Source organism: Pelodiscus sinensis, chromosome 2 (genome assembly GCF_052426305.1).
Source record: "Pelodiscus sinensis isolate ZL-2025 chromosome 2, ASM5242630v1, whole genome shotgun sequence".
In the NCBI taxonomy this organism is placed as follows: domain Eukaryota; kingdom Metazoa; phylum Chordata; order Testudines; family Trionychidae; genus Pelodiscus; species Pelodiscus sinensis.
In genome coordinates, this window is record NC_143053.1 from 240,128,564 (window position 1) to 240,150,885 (window position 22,322).

General features: G+C 43.6%; 1 protein-coding gene across 5 annotated transcripts in view; it reads left to right on the top strand.

The window, feature by feature from the left end:
* DIP2C (DIP2 acetate--CoA ligase C (putative)) overlaps positions 1-22,322 on the top strand; it is a 524,374-nt gene that overhangs the window by 295,835 nt on the left and 206,217 nt on the right. For 2 of the 5 annotated variants that reach the window (XM_006111894.4, XM_006111897.4), the window contains exons 2-4: positions 4,035-4,106; positions 6,869-7,036; positions 14,711-14,821. In XM_006111894.4, coding sequence (XP_006111956.1) covers positions 4,035-4,106; positions 6,869-7,036; positions 14,711-14,821 — 351 coding nt within the window. The remainder of the gene's footprint in view (positions 1-4,034; positions 4,107-6,868; positions 7,037-14,710; positions 14,822-22,322) is intronic. The other 3 variants (XM_006111900.4, XM_006111901.4, XM_089776776.1) reach the window with 2 other exon arrangements.

Consider the following 22,322-nt stretch of genomic DNA (forward strand, 5'->3'; position numbering starts at 1 on the left):
GAGGGTGGCGTAGAGTGTTAGTAATAGGATATGGGGCCCTTTGCCTCTAGGTCACTGGGTGGGAACTCTTCCTAAAGAAGTTCCAAGGTTTTCAATTTTCGAACTGCAGAAAACCTAAATCCTTCCCCAGCCCCTTCTCTGAAGCTCCACGCTTATGTTCCCCCTTTTCCAAGATCCCTCCCCCACTCTATCTCCCCTCCGCATTTTCATCAGGCAGGGACTGAGGTGTAGGAGCAAGTAAGGGTTCTGACTCTGAGTATGGACTCTGGGGCAGGGCCTGGTTATGAGAGGTTTGGGATTCAGGAGAGCATTGGGGGATAGGGCTGAGGGGCTAGGGGTGTGAGAAGGGGCTCCAGACTGAGGCAGGTGGATGGAGTGTGGGAGGAGGTACAGACTCTGGGGTTGGGGTGCAGAGGGAGTTTGGGTGTAGGAGGTAGCTCAGGGCTGGGGCAGAGGTTTAGGGCATGGGTTCCCAGCGGCACTCACCTCATTTGGCTCCTGGAAGCCAGTTAACTCTGCACCCTGCCCCTGCCTGCAAGTGCCTCCAGCACAGCACCCATTGATTATGGTTCCTGACTAATGGGTGCTGCAGAGCTAACATTCAGGGTGATAGCCCCTTCGCCTAAGAATCGATCGTGCCAGCTGCTTCACAGAGCCACACAGAGCTGGGCTGGCTGGGGGCCTGCTTTAGCCCTGCTGTGCTGCCGACTGGGCTTGTAACAGGCTGGTCAGCAGTGGTGACTAGAGCTGCCAGGGTTGTTTTTGACCAGTCAAAACCTTGACACTATGCAACTACCGAAAGTATCTTTCATCTAATGACAGTTACTGATGGCTTTTAGGTCCATGCAAAATAAATTTAGTAGTCTCTGACCAAGTCCCAAAAGCTGCATCTATACAGCTCTTACTGCTTAAGCACATATTCATAGCAGAATAGGTTGAGTCAAGCCCTTTATTCAGTGACCACCACTTCGCTTAATACACAGCTCATAAGTAGGTTTATAGGGAAACCAAGGATAAGATGATTATCAAAGATTCAAGATTCTAGTAAGAGTGAGCAAGAATATTGGAAACAAATGGTTACATGTAAAAACAAAATAACATGCTTTCTAGAGACTAAACTTTACTAAGAGATTCACCTCGTTCCTAAAGAAATTTTATTTCATCCAAAGGTCTCATCAGCATTTTCACCCTGGACTATCTGAGATCCCTTTTTCATGAAGCAAAACCTCTGTGTTTTTACTTTCTCAGTGAAGGCTGCCTGGACATCTAAACAAACATTTTAAGTGCCCCTCCAAGTAAGGCTCTTCCTCCCATAAGAGGCCTGTAACCTCTCTGCATATCCTTGCCAATTGATATTAAGAGATATTTGTGTCACGATTACTAATCCTCTGCTTTATTATGTGTCCCACAATAGCTGATATTGTACTTAAATGCTTCAGCTCCTGGAATCCTATGACTATGTGAGAATCTCAAGGTTGCTATTTTTTATTTGTAAGTAAATTTGAAGCCCTTACAGTTACAGAGCAAAGTTTGAAAATGAACCCAAGTGCACCTCAAAGGCTCCTACAGTAGTAATCAACAAGCCCTCTCTCCCCCATTTGTATTTCTTTTTTATTTAAAATCTCTTTGATTTTTAAACCTATCACATTTTTAAATATTTGGGGAGTTAGACATGCTGAAGTTAAACATCTATTTTTGTTAAAAGTCAAAATTTAAATATTTTATTTAACTTTAACTTAATATTTTGAACAGTAAATAGAAATAGGTCTAGAATTGTATTCAAACTTCAGTATTCAGATCTCTCTTCACTTTTAATTAGACAGAAAAAAATGTGCTTTCCTGTATCTTCCCCTCTGCCCTTTCAGTGTGAAACACCTTTTCTTTATCTTCAAAAATTGTCATCTGTGGAAAATGCAAATGCAGTAATTAGATCTATCAATTAAGTGCATTTATGGCAGGGGTGGGCAGTGCTTTTTGATGAGGGAGGGCACTCCAAAATTTTTGTGAATGATTGAGGGCCACACTCTTCCATTTTATTAATGAAGGAGGTGCAGGGGCTTGGGATGGAGGTTGGATGCAGAAGGGAGCTTAGGGTAAGGGATTAGGGTGTGGAATCTGGGAAGGAGTTTGGGTGAAGGAGGAGATTGTGACCTTGGGCAGCAAACTGGGGTATAGGAAGGAGTGCAGGATTTGGAAGGGGGTTGTAACCTGGGGCAAGAGTACAGGAGAGGGTTCAGGGGTTTGGGCTATGATCAGGGGTAATGGATTGGGGTTCAAGGTCTGGGGTCTGTGATCTGAGGAGCGGTATAGGAGGGGATGTCTGGGAAGATGTGTGGGGGCTGGAGCAGTGGTGCAAAAGGTTTGGGTTATATGGGGTAGCAGTAGGATGGGGGCAGAAGGTTGGGAGAAGGAGAAGCTGGGGTGCAGGCTGGGAGAAGCTCTCTGGCTGGGAGAGCTTTACTGAGTGGCTCCCAGCCAGCAGCCCAGCAGGTTCCTTAACCAGGGTCTCTGCCTTCCATGCCCCTGTACTGCTCACAGCAGCTGGAGGGGCCATATTTGCTCCTGAGAACACTGTGGCTATGTCTAGACTACATCCCTCTTTCGAAAGAAGGATGTGAATTAGGGAGATAAATTGTGAATGAAGCCGGGATTTGAATTTCCCACAAGTCCTAACTGTCAGGGTGGTCAAATATTGGAATAAATTGCCAAGGGAGGTGGTGGAATCTCCCTCTCTGGAGATATTTAAGAACAGGTTAGATAGACATCTGTCAGGGATGGTGTAGACGGAGCTTGGTCCTGCCTTAAGGGCGGGGGGCTGGACTCGATGACCTCTCGAGGTCCCTTCCAGTCCTATTATTCTATGATTCTATGATTAACCTTTTTTCGAAAAAACCTGTAAACTCATTTTTTTTTCAGGCATTATGGTTCTTTCAAAAACGGGGGGGGAGGGTGTTTCAAAAGAACTGTGTCTAGATGGTGGTTTTACTAGCTTCTCTTCCCCTCCCCCTCCACACTGCATCTAGACGGTGGTTTTGCTTTCGAAAAGCCCGTTTTTGAAAACGCGCGGCTGCCATTATGCAAATGAAGTATGGGAAATTCAAATCTCAACTTTATTTGCAATGAGGGGGAGGGGCACTTCACATGCTGTCTGGCTTGCAAGCAGGCAGCTACTATTGGCCAGCTGTTATTACCCAATGGGAGCTACAGGGGGTGGGAGCAGTGTGAGAAGCCTTTTGTCCCCTCCCCCAGGCTCTCAGTATTCACAGAAGCACATGGCCCTGCAGTCAGCTTTCCTGAGTGCCGAGTGAGAGTGGGGCAGTCAGAGAGCCAGCGGGTCTCTTATGGGCCAGATCTTGGTGGCTTGGTGAGCCGAATCTGGCCCGTAGATCATATTGTGCCCAGTTCTGATTTATGGGATATTCAACCCCTTGGACAACTGAGTCCAGAAGTTTCAAGATGCTTTATTGCAGAGTTAGGCAGAGACACTTTATAAGACATAATCCTGTTTGAGAGTGGATGTTTGGTGGGTTTGAGGCATTGTTTTTTTTAAAGTAGTGCTTAGGAACTAAGCCAAATGTTTGTTTCAGCAGCAGTATAGCGGCACTGAAATCTTTTGTGGCCTACATGCTTGATTAGCATTTTGTGACATTAATGAGATTTTTCTAATCTGTAATGTGTTTTGCTCGGCATTACAGGCCCATGCAGTCCATGTAATCCATTGTTGATTAATTTAATGAAGGCCAATGCAGTTTTTGAAAGCCTTGTGTGACAGCGTATCAAAATGAGATTGAAACATTATGCTTCTGGACTCCACTGCCGGAATAAATCAAGGCTAGCTGTTCACTTGCCAAAATGAGTCTAGTGTAAATTAGCTCTTTCTGGGTAGAATGATCATACTGTGTTTTCATTTGTTCATTATAATTGTCAAGAGAAACAGACAGTGCAGTGGTGCTGAAGCATATGGTACTTCCGTTAAACAGCTAGACTATGTCTTTATGCAAGTCTTATTGATTTTCCTTTTCTTTTCTTGGCAGGTGACATCACACAGAAGGGATATGAAAAGAAGAGATCAAAATTAATTGGGGCATACCTGCCACAACCTCCAGGTGTGTATAGTTGTGCCAGTAGTGTATGAAGTTATCAAGTGTATAAATAGCTACCAAAATAAAAATCTATACATTGCCAGGAGTATCTGTGGCAGAAGGAAACCTTTTTTTTTTTTTTTTGTTATGAATTGTACATACAAAACTCCAACCATCTTTTTGTGTATATATATATATGTCTGCCTGGATGTGTTTACATTTTATACATACATTCCATGGGATACTCATATATACATGGCCAGGAAATAAAACTAGCCATGGGTCTTCAGTAGTCGTTATTTATTGCAGGGAAGGGAAACAAACACCTACATAACTGCCCTAACCCTCTAAAATGTGAGCTAAACAAGTTCTCTGAACAATGGGGAAAGGAGTTAGGCTTATCACGGCCTGCCTATCAGCACTAGGCCTTGCTCCATTGCAAGACTTGCATCCCAAGTTTGTCATGCCTGTGTATCTTTTGAGGAAGACAGTAGTAACAGTGACACACACACCCCACTACAAAACTCAGGCAAGATTCCTACAGTAAGGGCAAGCACCTATGATCCTTTCTAGAGATCTGGGTTAACCTTTTCCTTGTTTCGCTAGGGATGTTATACATACACTCTAATATCAAAACTAGACTCACTTACAGGCACAAACAGACACTCAGACTGACTTTACTGCATGTTGGTTTAATGCGTCATTGAAAGTATCCTATGTGTAAATTGGATATAAAATAAGGAAAGAGCTATTTCACATCATCTGCTCCAATGATATATGGATTATTTTTTAATGTGAAACCATTGACTTGTGAAGTCAAGTATGGATTTATATGCATCAACATAGGCCCTAGTCTTGTAATAGTATCTATGCGAGACTCTTGTATTTGTCCTACTGAACTGACTGTGGCTCCACCTGGGACCTGCACTGCTCAATGGCCCATAGTTAGGTCTTCCTTTACAAAATTCCAGGTCATTGCCAGAAGGAATGGGTTGGGGTTTACTGTTTAATCTGCTCCCATACATGCTACAGCAAAATACTGTTTTTGTGTCCTTCGCCTTTATTGACTCTGCCCCCCAAAGTTCAGGAGATGTTAATTAAAAAAAAGAAGAAGAAATTTGGCATTACAGGCTGAGCTGTTGCGGTCCCAGCTATCCAGAACAGTGTAGCATGATTTGGGCATTGTGCTTGGCATTTGCTAGCTGGTGGGAACAGCTATAATACTAGACAGATCAAACGAAACATCCCATAAGACTATAAGATTCCTAAACTTCTGTGCATTCTGCATTTTTACTAAACTAGTGATTTTTATACAGCACTCTTCATAATCTGCTTCTCTGGAACCTGTGTGCACCTTTCCTCACTCATTGCCTCTCAAAAACCTACCACCCACTGGTATAATGTATAGTTCTATTATTAGTGTTTACTGAGGACAGCCACTTGTGTCCTGCTGTCTCACAACTTGTTCTCCAAAGTGCTTTCAATCTAAGGGCCAAACTGTATCCTCCAACGCTGAAATCTATGTAATAGGGAAAAAGATGAGGTAGAGAACCCTGTAGGATGAACCTACCCAAAGATTCCTTCCAGTTCTTTCCTCGGGGAGCAAGGGTTTGGCAATCTGTGGTGAGGGAAGGCAGGACTCCTGGAGAGAGTCATTCTTTCACTAGTGCTTCTTTGGACTCCTCACCGACTGTTATAGTTCCTGCAGAGATTGTTCAGAGATTGTTGTCTATGCAACATTGACCTCTGTGAAGGAAGTAGTCAAGTGCTGCTTTATTTAGGTGTAGAAATCTTGATGTATATTGAAAGGGAAGAGAGGGTCCTCCCACTCTCCTCCAAAATCTTGCCATGGACTTAGTGGGGCTTCCCTGTGATTGGAGGAAGAGGGGAGCAGTGCTGCAAAGATGGCATTCTACCCTTTTGCATTCTTTCATCTACATCTAGTGGAGCTGAGTCCCTTTGCCTGCAAAAGTGGAGAGGGAAATTTGGCCCTACATTGTTTCAGCATTATAATGAATGATTTTTTTGTAGTAAAGGACATTACAGTATATTCCTTCTGAAAGGATGATTATTTGTGTCTTAGGTCTTCACTATGTTTGTAGTTTTCTGTTTGTTTTGTTCTCCCTCCCCTCCATTATTTTTAAAACAAAATTGGTAAAGAGTTATTTTGAATTTTTTCCTCTCAACTTTTATTTACCTGAATGGCTGAGGGTTCCTCATTCCTACTTGGGGAGATGAATTGTCTTCAAACGGACATAGGATAATAAAGTAACTGGGCTTCCTGCTGTACGTGCTTCTTAAGACCTCTTGAACATGTGTGTCCTATGATCAAATACATCACTCATGTGTTTCTTGTACTCTGTTTTCATGGGGAACTGCAAATATTTATAGGGTTTGATACTAGAACTCTCTATTATAAAGGGAGGATGTTTTAGAAATATTAATACCAATAGTATTGAATTTCACAATACTGTTTTAGTGGGAGACAGGGCTTGGGAAAGGGATAGGATCTGCATATTTTGCTTCTGTGCCTGTCAAATGGAAAGTAAATCAAAAGGCAGTTCCCCACTGTCCCAGCATTCAGCTCTCTTGCTGCTGCTTTGCTAACATTACTAACACAAATGTTGGCAGAGCGGAACTCGGCTCATGTGGCTCCGTGAGTGTACCGTAGTGTCTGTGTGTCTGTGTGTGTGCTGTACTGCATGGGGGCAGCCGCTCCAGTCGTTGCTGTAACAAATGTAAAAAAACTAAACATGAATTAATTAGTTTTTTTCAACTTGTTACAGCAGCGAATGGAGCTGCCGCGGTACGGTGTAGACTGCAACACAGTGAAGGAGCCGCGAGAAGAATGCTCCGCACTGCCAACATTGGGGTCTGTGACATCCGGGAAGCAGCAGCTAGAGAGCGAGCAGCCAGCACAGCAGCAAACCGGCCCCTCTTTTACTTTCGCTTTGGTGAGCACAATAAATGTATATTTTACAAGTGAATATTTGTTTATAAGCATCCCTCTCCTGTAGGCCTCTGGACATCTACTACAATGAAGTACACAAACATTGCTACTGGAAGAATAGCATGGCCCAAAACAAGACTTGGAAACCTACCATGTCCAAATAAGAATGAAGTAAAAAAAAATCACCGTTCTTATAAATAACTAAAAAGAACCGAATAAGTCCGTGGCCTCTCCCGGGTAGATGCTGCAGAGGAGGTTTCATACAATAAAGTGATTAAAGCATAGGAGACTGGCAGGGGTTCTAATTCTGGCTGTGTCACTGACTTCCTGGATACAACGTGGACATATTCTGTTACTCAGCCCCGCGGATGGTGCTGTAGAAATCTAAGAAATAGCACAAATGCTCGCTGACTCTTACAAATGATTAGTAAGTCAGCCAAGAACCTAGGATTCCTAGTGCTAGGCTTTTCAGGTCACCACTTTCTTCCATGAGTTCAGGGAGGACATGCACCAAAGTTTCCTCCTTTCCATTTTGTTTCCCCCGTCCAGGCAAGACATGATGTGGAATGGAGTTGACTTTTGCTCTTGTCTCTAGAATAATTCATTAACTCCTTTATGCTCTGGTTCACTGTGGAACTTACCCATCCCCGCTCAGAGACAGCTAGATGCAGAGAGCATTTCAGACTCCCAGAAACTCAATGGAGAAGGCCCTACCTGAGGTTCTCTTGGGATTCTATGATGGAACTGAGCAGCTGCAGTTCCCCCAACAGCACTTCTGTGACTCTACACGCAGAGTGGCAGAGGTGGTTCCCTCCTACAGAATGCGCCAATATTATTTTCAGATGAATTGTTATCCATACAATAAAACTACAAGAAGAATCCATAGTCAGGCCTAAGGCTAATCAGTTGTGGATCTTTGATTTTATTATGAGGTTCCTGTTAATGCATTGCTCATTGATTCGGAGACCTGGTCTATGAACAAGTTCTCATCCAGTCTAATGGAAGGCTGTGTCTGTGGCACTGAGCAACTCTTTCAGCCTCAGTTTCATTATAATACTTATCTGGGTGTTGCAGGGAATAAAATAATTTACATTTTGTATCATTAAGATGTTACATATTAATAATAATATATAGAAAGCAGAGGGATGTCCAAACCTGCCCTTCCTCACTTTCATTGCGTAGTGGAGGTGCGTTGCTTGCATTCAGTAGTCTCAGAACAGGGCTGCTGTCACTTTTCCTTGGGGAAACAAAACAATCGTACCATGTAACTTTTGTTTCCTCAAGCAGTGTTTGCCAGAACATCAATTACAGGTGCAGATGTTCTGTGCACAGTCTTATTTTCATTTTAAATTAGTTTTATAACAATTGAATATTGGTTTTGTGAACCTTTGTACCTCTTCCCTTAGTTGATGAATGGAAGCTAGCCAATTTAAAATCATAGCACACTTCTTGTACTGTTAAATTAGGAAAAAACATAGTGAGTTTCCCTAAAACATTTGGGGGTATTTTCTGTCTGGGGTACAGGGATAGGAGGGGAAGAGTTGTACTGTGATCGAGTGGATTAGACATAAGCCTTGGAGCACTTGACTGCAGGAAGAGTTGAGGGTGTCTATACCATACTATGACAGCTCCGTTTGCTGCTGTAACAAGTTGAAAAAAACTAATTTACGGTTTGTTTGTTTTTTTACATTTGTTACAGCAACGAATGGAGCAGCTGCCCCTATGCTGACCAGCACATACTTACTGTTTTAGACCTTAAATAGCTTGGCAAGATGTAAACTGGACATTTACAAGTGCTTAAATTTGGAAATAGAAAGGATGTAAGAATTAAACCAGGGCTACTTCCCTGTTTTACAGATTCAGCAACTGAGCCTTGACAGAATGAAATAACTTGCCTGAGAGATGCTGTGAATCAGTTTGGCAGTTAGGAGACCAGGATTGCAGTCTGCCATGTCAATTTATATCATGACCATATGCCTGCCACTTATTCTTTGAATCTCACTCAGTCCCTCTTGTAAAATGGGGGAGGTGACTTTGATCTTTCCTGCAATAGCTTCTGTTCAAGGAATAGCTTTGACAACTCATGGAGGAAAATGGAATAATTTCTACTTACATTAGAGTTTTTCAGAATAATTTTCTGAAGATTATGTTGATTTAGCTTAGTCAGTCAATTGAGAATGTGTGGACAGCTGAATGTATGCTAAGAGCCCTCCCAAGAAGAAAAGTAGCTAGCTGACCTGCATCCGATGGAAGCTGTTCTTTTGCCCATTTTATTTTCATCATGTTGCCAGAAAACTTGCTTTATTCACAGCTCACACAGAAGGTGTTGTCAACAATTAAGCTTTCAGGCTAACAGTTTGAACATGGGTGGCTTATTCTTTCTTAATCAAATGCTGTGTCTCTGCTAAACTGTTTTCATAATTTCATAGTTCATAGTTCCATTTATGACAGTAACAAAGTAGCCCAGCCACCAGAGCAATTTTATTCTGTCAAATTAATCTGTGCAACAAAAATGATAATGGCATCAACTGCTCCTCCCTTAGATCTACAACAAGGTGCAGAAGCACCACCAGTTTAGAATGGCAGGAAATTGTAAGGAAAAGTGTTTTGTAAAGAAGCCGTAGGAAACAGTTTCGCATATAAGAACCCTGCCAATTCTGTTTTCTGTTTAAATTAAAGGCAACATCTCCTTATTTGTATTATTAAATTAGGGGTTTTTGTATATAAAATAGTCTAGTTATGGTTGATGTGGTTTAGCGGTGCACATTATTCACATTAGACAATGGTGGTAAACAAGTCTATCTCATTTTTTATTTGTCATGCAGATGGGTAGCACTGAATATAGTTTGGTTGTAAAGACTTCAATGCCTGATTCTTGGATCTTACAAGAAGCACCAGAGCTACTTTACAAGCACTAATAATATTTAACATTTATGGGGACACTCGCCAATTGACTGCAAGCTCTTTTCAAAGATGGGTATGGGTTGAATTTGTAAAAGGACCTAAGTGAGTTAAGAGCACAAATCCCATATGACTTTCCCTTAGAGTAGGACTTTGAAAAGCACCTAAACGACATCATTCCCATTTTAGGAATACATCTAGGCTCTGTCTACAGTACAAAGGTAGGCATATTATTCTCCTTTTCTCGCATCTTAATTTATTTCTCCATATCTCTCATCCAGCTAGCACAAGCATAAATAGCAATATAACTTCAGTAACACCAATAACTGCAACAGAGGCATGGCAGAACCAAGCATGACTGAGCCATACTAAGTATACAACAGTGGGTATATGCATCCCTTAGTTCAGCTGCTCTTTTGTTGTCGCTACCCGTAGTTACGTATCTACACTGTTATTTAAACTCACTTTAGTTCAATGAGAGGTAAAAGAAGGGAATCGCACCCTTAGCTCACATTCTAAATATAGCAACGGCAAAGAAAGGCAAAGTGACTTGCTGGTAAATTTTAATTTCCTAACTTCTAGTCTTTGGCCTGTATCAACCTGATGGTTGATTTGAATTAGGTTTGATTTATGAAGGCATATGGGAATCACACAGCAGTACAGGCAGTCCCCGGGTTACATACAAGATAGGGACTGTAGGTTTCTTCTTAAGTTGAATCTGTATGTAAGTTGGAACTGGCGTCAGCCGCTGCTGAAACTGAACAGTTTTAACTGCGGCTGAATCTGGACGCCAGTTCTGACTTACATACAGATTCAACTTAAGAAACCCAGGCGTCCCCAAGTCAGCTGCTGCTGAAACTGATCAGCGGCTGATTCCAGGAAGCCTGGGGCAGAGCAACTCTGCCTCGGGCTTCCTGTAGTCAGCCGCTGGTCAGTTTCAGCAGCGGCTGACTTGGGGACGCCTGGGGCAGAGCAGCTGGGGTGCTGCTGGGTTGCTCCAGTAGCGCGGTTCCTCGGCGCTACTGGAGCAACCCAGCAGCACCCCAGCTGCTCTGCCCCAGGCATCCTGATTCAGCCGCTGCTGAAACTGACCAGCAGCGGCTGAATCAGGGCGCCTGGGGCAGAGCAGCAGGGGTGCTGCCGGGTTGGTCCGGAGCGGCGCTGCGGGACCAACCCGGCAGCCCCCAGCTGCTCTACGCCAGGGGTAGGCAAGAAAAGCTTGGTCTGCTGTGGGGGGGGGGCATTAGCTGCACCCCCCCCCCCCTCCCCAGCAGACCAGGGAGACGGGGGTGGCGGGACCGCCCAAGTCCTCCATGGCTTTGCTCTGTCTCCCTGGTCTGCTGACCTGGGAGACGCGGAGCAAAGCCGCAGAGCACGTGGGCAGCGGGACAGTCCAGGCGCGCCGCGGCTGTCCCATTGCTGGCGTGCTCCGAGGCTTTGCTCCCCATCTCCCTGGTCTGCTGGTCAGACCAGGGAGACGGGGAGCAAAGCCTTAGAACATGCCCGCAGCGGGACAGCCCGGGCGCGCTTGAGCTGTCCCCCTGCGGGCGTGCTCCGCAGCTTTGCTCCCCGTCTCCCTGGTCTGCAGGGAGACGGGGAGCAAAGCCTTGGAGCACGCCCGCAGCGAGACAGCCCAGGCACGCCGCGGCTGTCCCACTGCGGGCGTGCTCCGAGGCTTTGCTCCCCATCTCCCTGGTGTGCTGGTCGGGAGACGGGGAGCAAAGCCGCGGAGCACGCCCGCAAGGGGACAGCTTAAGCGCGCCCGGGCTGTCCCGCTGCGGGCATGCTCCAAGACTTTGCTCCCTGTCTCCCTGCAGAGCAGGGAGACGGGAAGCAGCTTTTCTCGCCCCGGAGGACAGGGGTGGCAGACCGCGGCACATCTGGGCGTCCTGCCGCTCCCGTCCTCTGGGGCGAGAAAAGCCTTGTTTGTAACTGCGGATCCGACATAAGTCGGATCCGCGTAACTCGGAGACTGCCTGTAGTAGCTACTTTGTCTCTATTTGAAAGGGCAAAGCAGGTATTATTACAGAGGATGCATTATAAGCCCTTAGCACTACAATTAAACTAAAACCAAGAAGCAGTAAAAGCTGGTAAGGAAGAAAGAGGAGGTGAAGGAGAACAAGAGAAAAAGGGTATGAAGACTACTTTTAGTTTCATGCATTCTGTATACATATATGAGAACGACATTAACTTACAATATATTTCTTAAATAGCTTTAATATAAGATTATATTCCTCAATATTGTTTTGTAAGATAAAGTCAGGAGATGCATTAGAAAAGGCATTTGACAGCTGATAACATTTGATTTAAAAGCAGACATTCACTAATATGGAGAAGAACATTTACTTACAACTTGGTTCCTATAAGAGCATTGCTCTAGGATCTTTGTATTTAAAACAATCCTGTTCAAAATACATTTTTTGAATATTTTGAAAAAAATATTCAGAGAGCAGAGAAAAGTCAGTTACTTGGAAGTAAGTCAATCACTTATGCTACTTTCATTCACCGTTTTTTAAAATGAGCATTAAAATTTGTCAGAATTAGTGGAAATAAAAGTTCCTTTTCCAGTTACAGGAAAAACTACAGCATGTGACAGGTCACAGATAGTTTACTACAGACCTCCGTTGCATGGTATTTAATATTCTTGTAAGGATTTCATTCCAGCTTCTCATATGGAAGATAAAGTGTGTAGATGCTTAGTTTCCTGCACTCTGTATTCTACTACAGTAGAGGCCATTTTATACAGTCACTAATATATGTTGCTGAGTACTTTGATATTAAATTGCCTTCTAGTTACGGTGTTTAGCTGAAAATGGTAGAGGATAAACTCTTTTGTAGTTTTTTCTCTTAAGCTAGCCTAGAAACAGGAACTAGCCTAGAAACATGTCAGCATAGTCCAGATGGACAAATAACACACAGAAGATTAGATTCACACCTCCATAATGCTGTGAAATAATGTTTGTTAGACAAGCCCAGAGTGACTCAGACAGCACTTTTACCTGGTCAGTTGTATCTCCTGCCATAGTGCATCAGTCTCAGAGAATAGTCTTGCAGCACCTTAGAGACTAAGAAAAAATGTATAGGGTAGATGTGGGCACAACCCACTTTTTCAGATGAAGACGACTGTTACGTTTTTACAGTTACAGACTAAACAAGGTTACCCCTCTGAAACTTCAGTCTCAGAGAGGTAATCGTGTTAGTCTGTTTTTATAGTGACAACAGTCATTGAGTGTTCTTGAGGCTCTGTGCACCACATACAGCAGCAAAGCACAAAGACAGAAAATAGTTACGTGCTCAGAGAAGGAGTGGGCGTTAGTATGATTGGTGCCGTTGTTCTGAGGTCTACATATTCTCCTTGCCTGAAAAGATCCTTTCATCAAGTGGAGCAGAAACATTGATCAAAATTTCTGAAATGCCATGAAATTCAGGGCAAGTTATTTATAGAATGCTTTGTTTAGTCAATTAAAAAAAAAGATGCATATCCCATTATATTCCTATGCATGTAAGAGAGGTTAAGCAGTTTAGTTTGTTTCCCAAATCTAGAATAATTTTGTTATATAAATTGCATTTATTTTATTTTTTTAAGAAAGTTGGTGCCTCTAGGCTTAACTAATGCTAAGAAAAATACAGTACTGTGGTTGTTTATAAGTGGTACTTCTATAGTCACAAATTATGACAGTGGTCTTATTCCAACTACATATTGTTGACTATACAGTTTATCATCCAGCTATAACCAGTTTCCCCACTTCTAGCCCTAATCTTCAATAACCTACCGATTTGTAGTTGTTTGATTTCTCCTGCCTCTGTTACCCATTTACTCTTCTCTGTTAATTCCCCCCCCCCTTTTTTTTTTTACATTTTTACATTTTTTTACATTGCTTGGGTTTGTAACTCTGAACTTTGGGGTGGAATTAGTATGTTTTCCTTACTATTTACTAAGTGGTTGGCATAGTATTAGGTCTGGACCAAACTCCTGGGATGTTTCTTGATTCCTCCTCCACTTGACATGAAACCACTACGAAAACTGGTCCTCCTAAGCAACTTACATTGTCAAAGAGCAATATAGATTTGATGTGCAGTTCTGTACTTCCCAGGAAAGAAGTGAAAAAGAAACTCTAGCTTCTTGGACAAGTTATGTAGCAGGCTACTGTAGTTCTACCAGTTCTACTGTAGTTCTACCATGCAAGACAATCTTTAAGAAAACCCTTTTTTTCTTGAAAGTGACTGTGGGGAAAAGGGATGGGTGTTTGGAGCCTAAATGAAGAGTATGTGGGCTGGAAATGCTGAGAGAGTGCAGGTAGCATTGTGTCAGGAGAGCGTTGTTTCCAAAGGAAAGGAAAAGCACAGTAACTGAGTTATTCACATCTGTACAGTGCAGTCCCTTTTGATCTCCTGATCCTCAGTAGCTACAGCACAGACTGTTTCACTTTACTTAGGATTCATTTTTAACCAATTCCAGGACTGCTCCAAATTCTAGTCCCATGGCATCGTACTCATTTATATCTCCTGGCCCATATACACACACACAGCCTCCTGAACACTGTTTCTACAGGAATCACTTGTCAGTTAAAAAAAAATCATAATTTGGAGTTTCCCCCCTTTGGCCTTGATCAACGCCATTCACTTAACTGAGCCAGAACAGCTGACAAAATACTAGTAGGGTTTTTACCAATAGGAATTAGCGACTGAACATGGTTTGCTTTTTTGTGTGTTCAAATTTACATTGTCAACAAACTTCTGTAATTCAGCCAGATCTATTTGTTTTTCATTAATATAGGGGTGGATCAGGCATTGCCGCAAGAACGTCGAACTCCTGTTACCCCTTCCTCTTCCTCACGATATCATCGTCGCAGGTCCTCAGGGTCACGGGATGAACGCTATAGGTCAGGTAAGTAGAAAAGAAGAACACAAAGGTGGAGAGCATGTCCTTTCTGTTTAGATATTTGCTGTGGGACAGGACAGGGGACAGGAGTTTGCCCTGCTCTGCATGTGCTGTGGGTACATATGGCTTTGAGAAGCAGTGGAATGTCCCCCCTTCAGTGCATAGAGATAGGTACATCCCCATCTCTTAGGCTTTCAAAAGTTTCACATTCAAATTTTCCTCATTGGCCTGTTTGCCTTCAGTGAGCCACCCCAAAACTCTTGAAATGAACAGTTCTGAACTTCAGCATCCAAATTTTATAGCCACTAAGATTTTTCAGATGTCCAAAGAAAAACTTAATCAGGTGACTACATTAATGCAATATCATGCCACATTATCTATTTTTAAAATGCAAATTACTGCAGGTAGAAGTTTAGGAAGTGTAGCTAATGTCCATGTATAATAATTAATTCATAAAGAACTTTAGTTGTGGCAGGGCTAAATTAAAAATTTTGTGGAACCAGTGGAAGTGTTCAGAAAGTTCTTCTAAATATGGACCTTTGCAACAGTTTTCCCTCACATAATTTTACCAACTGCTATTTCACAGTCAGCTGAGTCATGGATTATTTCTTTATGCCAGTCGAGGGCCACCCACAAGTGAGAAGTTAAAAACAAAAACAAAAACCAGCTCTCATTGAGATGGCCTCCCCACAGCCTTGAGGGTGCCCGGGCTAGTCGATTTTGTGGTCTCCAATCCCACAGTGTGGCATGGGGAAGGGCACTAGCATGGATCTCCATGGCGGGGGCGGGGGGAAAGTCCTGAGCCGGATACAGGCAAGCAAAAGGCCACATCCAGCCCCTGGGCCTTAGGTTCCCCACCCCTGCATTTTACCATTTGAAAATTGGGTTTCTAAGATGATTTCAGAAGACGCTGATGGATAGTTTTACTGTATCGTGTCAAAATAGTGTTGTCATGGCCCCCATGCTTTATGACAGTTGGCTTATAGATCTAAAGATGCATTACTCAAAAGATACTTTATGCAAAACAGGTCATGTAACATATCAGTTACAATCTGTTGAATGTGTGTCTCATTCTTGTGCGTTTATCATTCTTGTATGTGAAGTTAGAAATATGAAGTGTGAATCTGTTATAATTCTAAATGTGCTAATGAGGGCTCTTACTGATGCTCTTGAAACATAATGACTTAGTACTCTAACCAAAGGCACGTGATTGGTTGTGTTTGTCCTCTAAGCCGAAATTGTGGTTGGTCCTAGAGCAGGGATGCACAAATACTAGCCCATTGGCTGGATTCACTCTGCCAGGGTTAGTCCCTGGCAGGCTGCCACCAGTCCAATGGAAATTGTGGGAATTGGTGTCCCAATTTGCGCTATTTCCCACAGTTCCCATTGGTTGGGAATTCCATTTGCATTCTTGGGAATGGCCAACAGGAGCTGCAATTGCCAGTACCTGTGGAGGCACAGGTAAATATAGCAGTGGTGGCCCACTAGGGGCTAACTCTGGGCAACCACTGCTATTTTATTGCCCAGAGAGACATGTAACTATGTCACTTGGCACTGGAATCCATCTTGAACCGGTACTTTTCCCTCGGGATGGGGCGGATGCTGAACAAATGTTCCCACTCGGGGCAAAGTCTGTTTATGCAATGGGAAGCCATCAATCCTTTCTCTTTGGCTGGCCTTTGAAACTGCCTGACCCACCCTAAGAGGATACAAAGAACTTTGGGAAGCTGTAGATCCAAGTCAGAGTAAATATCAACTCTGACTTGAAGTTTTTACTTGAGATAAGAACAGCTGTTTAGGGTAAGAATTTGCATGTGACAAGTTTCTTAGTGGATTAAAACTAGCTAGCATGTTTTGTTCATTTTAACTTAGTAACTTACATTGCTTAAATCCTGTTTAATAAAAACTACTTTTGTTAATTATCAAGCCAAGTATAAGTAATTGTTCCAGGGGAAAGGGAGCACAACGTCTGTGCATATCTCTCTTTCATTGATAAAGTGTGTGGAGCTTATTAGCTTTCTTTGTTTAAAAGTTTTACACAGAGTAAGATGGATATATTTGGGGTTTGGTCCCTTTTGGGGGTTGGTTTCCTGAGTGCTGAGCCCTTATAGCTGAACCCTCCCAGGGTGTGTCTAGACTATAGGGTTTTTTCGAAAAAAGTGGCTTTTTTTCTAAAAAACTTCACTTGCATCTAGATTGCTGAAATTAAATCGAAAGAATGCATCAGTTTTTTCGACTGCGGAAAACCTCATTTTATGAGGAAGAACACCTTTTTCTTTAAAGTGCTCTTTCGAAAAATGGCGTTCTTAATGCAAACAGGGCTTTTTCAAAAGAGAGCATCTAGACTCTTTTTCGAAAAAGCAGCTCACTTTTTCGAAAAATCTGCTTTCAGACTAGACGCTCTTTTTCAAAAGAGGCTTGTAGTTTAGACGTACCCCCAAAGCGGAACCAGTTCAACATCTGTGTTGCTTTGCAGGGGGGTAGTAACCCAACTCTGTGCCTTGTCTGGATGAGTGTGACAATACACAAAGTAGGAGGAGTCAGCTGCCTCAAGGATATGCCCATCCAAAACCGTAGGGACATGTCTCCTGTGTAGGGAAGGCCTGTGCTCTGCTGCCATAGACTAATTATAACAGAAACTAACAAGCAGTTGTGACAGTCCAGCACAAAATACCCACAGATCAATTAGCTGGATCTCCTTTATCAGAGGACTTGTAGGGTGTGTCTAGACTACATGCCTCCTTCGACGGAGGCATGTAGATTAGCCAGATCGGAAGAGGGAAATGAAGCCGCGATTAAAATAATCGCGGCTTCATTTAAATTTAAATGGCTGCCCCGATCTGCCGATCAGCTGTTTGTCGGCAGATCGGGGGAGTCTGGACGCGATGCCCCGACAAAGAAGCCTTTCTTCATCAGCACAGGTAAGCCTCGTGAAACCAGGCTTACCTGTGTCGATGAAGAAAGGCTTCTTTGTCGGGGCATCGCGTCCAGACTCCCCCGATCTGCCGACAAACAGCTGATCGGCAGATCGGGGCAGCCATTTAAATTTAAATGAAGCCGCGATTATTTTAATCGCGGCTTCATTTCCCTCTTCCGATCTGGCTAATCTACATGCCTCCGTCGAAGGAGGCATGTAGTCTAGACACACCCGTACTTGGCCATATCAAAAAATCTAATAAATCAAGAATTGGGTAGGGTCTCTGCACTCTCTCACAGTCAGCAAAAACAATCAAGCGCCAACTTTGATTATGGACAGGGACTCATGTATGAAATTACACAACCACACACATTGCTGCATTATCATAGATTAGTTTTTAAATTGTCCCACATTTGTTCAAGATCTAAGCAGTCCTCTAAAAATAAACTAAGCCTTCTGGCCTATTTGGCTACAAAGAACCTGACAAAAACCTGACAAATGCATGCTATGATGTCTGCAGACAGCTTTAGCTCAGAGATGTGGGAGTTGCTCCTGTTCACTTCAACTGGATGATCATATCGAACACTGACCATTTAAACATCAGTATTAACTCTCTCAAAAATTAAGCAAGTATATTTAGCTGTTCCTGAAAGATGTTGGGGCAGAGTTGAAGGAGCAAGTAGCTTCTGTCAAGGGTTGGTAAGTGGGGAGCAGGCAATTCAAAGTTTTAGTTGCTGCCCAAAAGAGGGAGAGAAAAAAGAGTCTATATCCCCTCCCCAGGACAGACCTGCAAATACCACATCCACGTGAGACTCCTATTTCTGGCTACTGGCTGCACTGCTTCTACCCCAAATGACACAGCAATGGAGTAGTAACCAAGGCATTGTTGGGCCCTTTGGTAGGTTATATAGTTCTGCCTAAATGTGGTCGGTATGGGTACAGTATTCTAGAACTCTAATCAGAGAGCCCCCACTAAAAGTGTTGTCCCACAACCCACCCCATGGCGAGAGAGGGTGAAAATGGCCTGATTTTTCTCTGCATATTTGATTTTTCATCTTAATATTTTTAACTAAATCTTTCCTTGAAAAATGTAAACTGAAAATCTTCAAGGAAAGTTTTAGAGTTTTTGACCAGTCTCTACCCATGGCCATAGAGCTGTCTACAGTGGTGGTAGTGGGCAGTGTGCTTATAGAGCAGTGTTTCTCGGTGATCCATGGATCCACTCTGAGAAACCTGCTGACTGGCTGCTCTGGTTTGTTTATTTACCGGCTCCGCAGCCATGGAGGCTAGCGGCTCCCATTGGCTCCAATTTGCCGTTTGCAGCCAAGGGGAGCTGCAGGAAGTGGCGTAGGCCAGGCTGCTGCTGCTTCCCCCACCTCCCCTTGGTTGCAACTGGCAAACCAGAGCCAATGGGAGCTGTGAGGCTCCCGGGCTGCAGTCAGTAGATAAATAAACTGGAGTGGCCCATTAGCAGGTTTTTCAGAGTGGATCTGTGAACCACTTAGAGAAACACTGCTATAGAGAGTTGCTCTAATCAAGAAAAATAATGATTTTTAAAACAGTTAAGTAGTTTTTTATTGGAATTGATTTTTTTAACATTTATTTTTAAACAGAGACATGGCCTTGAGCATAGCAACCTTCGCAGTTGCTGGAGGAGTGCTCAGGTCCAGCAGGATCTGTATCCTGAGAGAGGCATTCTAAGGAGATACAGTAATAGAGATGTAGCCATCTTAGTCTGGTCTAGCTGAAACAAAAAACAGGACTATGTAGCACTTTAAAGACTAACAAGATCGTTTATTAGGTGATGAGCTTTCGTGGGCCAGACCCACTTCCTCAGATAAAAAACAAAACAAAACAAAACAAAAAACAGATACAAGGTGTTTGCACCAACTGCAAGGTAGCTTCTCTGGGCAGCTCAGGTTGAATTTGCCTCCATGACAGTGAATTCCTTGTTAGTCTAATGCTGCTCACACTGAAGTTAGATTTAGAGTCACTGTCCTGCTGAATGGCAGAGAGTACACAAAGCTATTAGACTGGAAACCCTTCATCATAATCTTCTTGTGAAATAATTTATCAAACATTTGTTTGAGTGATCACCCATTGATACTTGTCCTCATACAGGAAGGGTAGTAAATAATGTGTTTCTACCACTCACAGTCACCAACTTGACAAAAACAAGAGGTGCTACAAAGTGGTCTGCATTTGTTATGAGGAGAGAAAGAGAGTTATAATTTATGCAAATAGCTTACTGTGTATTAATCAAATATAGAAACTAAGGCACCGAGTGTCAAGTGTCTAGCACTTTTATGTTGCCCAGAGAGAGTCCCCTGTAGCCTTGACAAATGTGCCAGTTCCAAAATTTGGATGCTAAAAAAGCAGAACTGCTGCTCATGTCTTCCAGCATGCCATTCCCCCCGCAGCTAATGAAGCCTTTCCATTGATACAATGCATCTACTCAGTGTTCATATAAAAACCTTTAACACAAATAAAATGTAAAGTTTGGGAACATTATAAAGTAAACAGCAATGAGAATCCTGGGCAGATCTGACTGAGTTGAGGGCAGTGAGTGGGAGAGAGGAGGAGAAACAGGGCACTGCAGCACTGTTCAGTGGTTCCTGCCCCGAATGGGACATGGGATCTAGCATAGATCCTTAATTACCACTTTGTACCCCATAGGGCTTTACAGAGGTATTGAAGATCAGCATTAATTGTGAGTATTCTGCATTTTACAGCCCACTCAAGATGCTGGCTTGTTAGCAGTGCAAGCACCTCTGCTGTATTTCCATAACCTAGAGATACACCATTTGAGAAAACAGCTCAGTTTTCAGGCCTGTTTTTGAGCTAATGACTGCTGTGGACATGGTGGTTTTCGTGAGTGACACATGGCCACTAGGAGCTGGACAGACCAATTTATTTGCCAAATGTAGGACAGCTGTCAGGTGCTAACGTGTTTTCTTCTTAGCAGGTGAATGATACTACAGATTGTTAGCGAGTCCATTTCAGGAACTCACTTTCTTCCCCTCCTTCCTGAAATGGGGATATCAGGATGCTCAGACATTGGAGCAGTGCAGTGCTTTACACATTTTTTAGGTTCTTTATAAGGAAGGTGTGTCACCTGGAATAAATTTAAACTAGGGGTTGGTTGGCCAGCTGAGACTTTTTTACTTCACAGGGTTTTTTTTAGCTTACAGGAGTCATTGATTTGGAGTTGAGCAGAATTCATAGTAAAACTTAGAGGAAAATGACAGATCGTGTTTGCGTGTTGTTTGTTTGTGTTCACTTTGTAAGGAAGAAATCTTTAGATGGGGACTTTTTGGAGATATTGCCAAGATGAAAATCTCCCTAAGTACAGGCATCTAGGCTAGCTCAGATTCATCAGCTACTTTTTCTACTCTGAACAGCGTTCAATAAGAACATAAGAACGGCTGTACTGGGTCAGACCAAAGGTCCATCTAGCCCAGTATCCTGTCTGCCGACAGTGGCCAGCACCAGGTGCCCCAGAGAGGGTGGATCGAAGACACTGATCAAGCAATTTGTCTCCTGCCATCCCTCTCCAGCCTCTGACAGACAGAGGCCAAGGACACCATTTTATCCCCTCGCTAATAGCCTTTTATGGACCTAACCTCCATGAAATTATCTAGCTTCTCTTTAAACTCTATTATATTCCTAGCCTTCACAGCCTCCTCTGGCAAGGAGTTCCACAGGTTGACTACACGCTGTGTGAAGAAGAACTTTCTTTTCTTAGTTTTAAACCTGCTACCCATTAATTTCATTTGGTGTCCTCTAGTTCTTCTATTTAGGGAACTAATAAATAACTTTTCTTTATCGGCCCTCTCCACGCCACTCATGATTTTATATACCTCTATCATATCCCCCCTCAGTCTCCTCTTTTGTAAACTGAAAAGTCCCAGTCACTTTAACCTCTCCTCATATGGGACCCGTTCCAAACCCCTAATCATTTTAGTTGCCCTTTTCTGAACCCTTTCCAAGGCCAAAATATCTTTTTTGAGGTGAGGAGTCCACATCTGTACACAGTATTCAAGATGTGGGCGTACCATAGTTTTATACAGGGTCAGTAAGTGTAGCGGGTGGCTCTCGTCGCCACGTCGCCCCTTTGGTCACTGCCCTCCGGCAGTGACAACCATAGCCTCTAAGCTGTCCCCTTCCGGGGGAAAGTTCGTTGTAGGCCGACAGGCCTTTAGGAGGCGGGTCCTCCGCCCTGGTACGGTGGATGGCTAGTCCGCCCTATGGCTCCACCGTGCCTTACAGTAGTCCGAGTCCTGGCCCTTTAAAGGTCCGATCCGGATCATGGCCGAATGCAAAAACCCTCCTACGGACGCCCAGGCCCTCGAGCAGGGCAGGGCAGTAACTGGCGGCCAGGCCCCAACTCAAGGCGGGCCCCAAACAAACCCACCGGTCTGTAGGAGCTCCTAGTTCACGAGCGGGGCAGGCAGTGTAGCTGCAACAGTGGCAAGGGGGTGGGAGACTGCCACCCGGTTAGTGGGTGGCAGGGGGGCGCAGGCCCACCCACTCCACTGCGCCCCGGCCCAGGGGCCCTGGAAGCAGCCGTTCAGCTGCTACGGGCTCAGC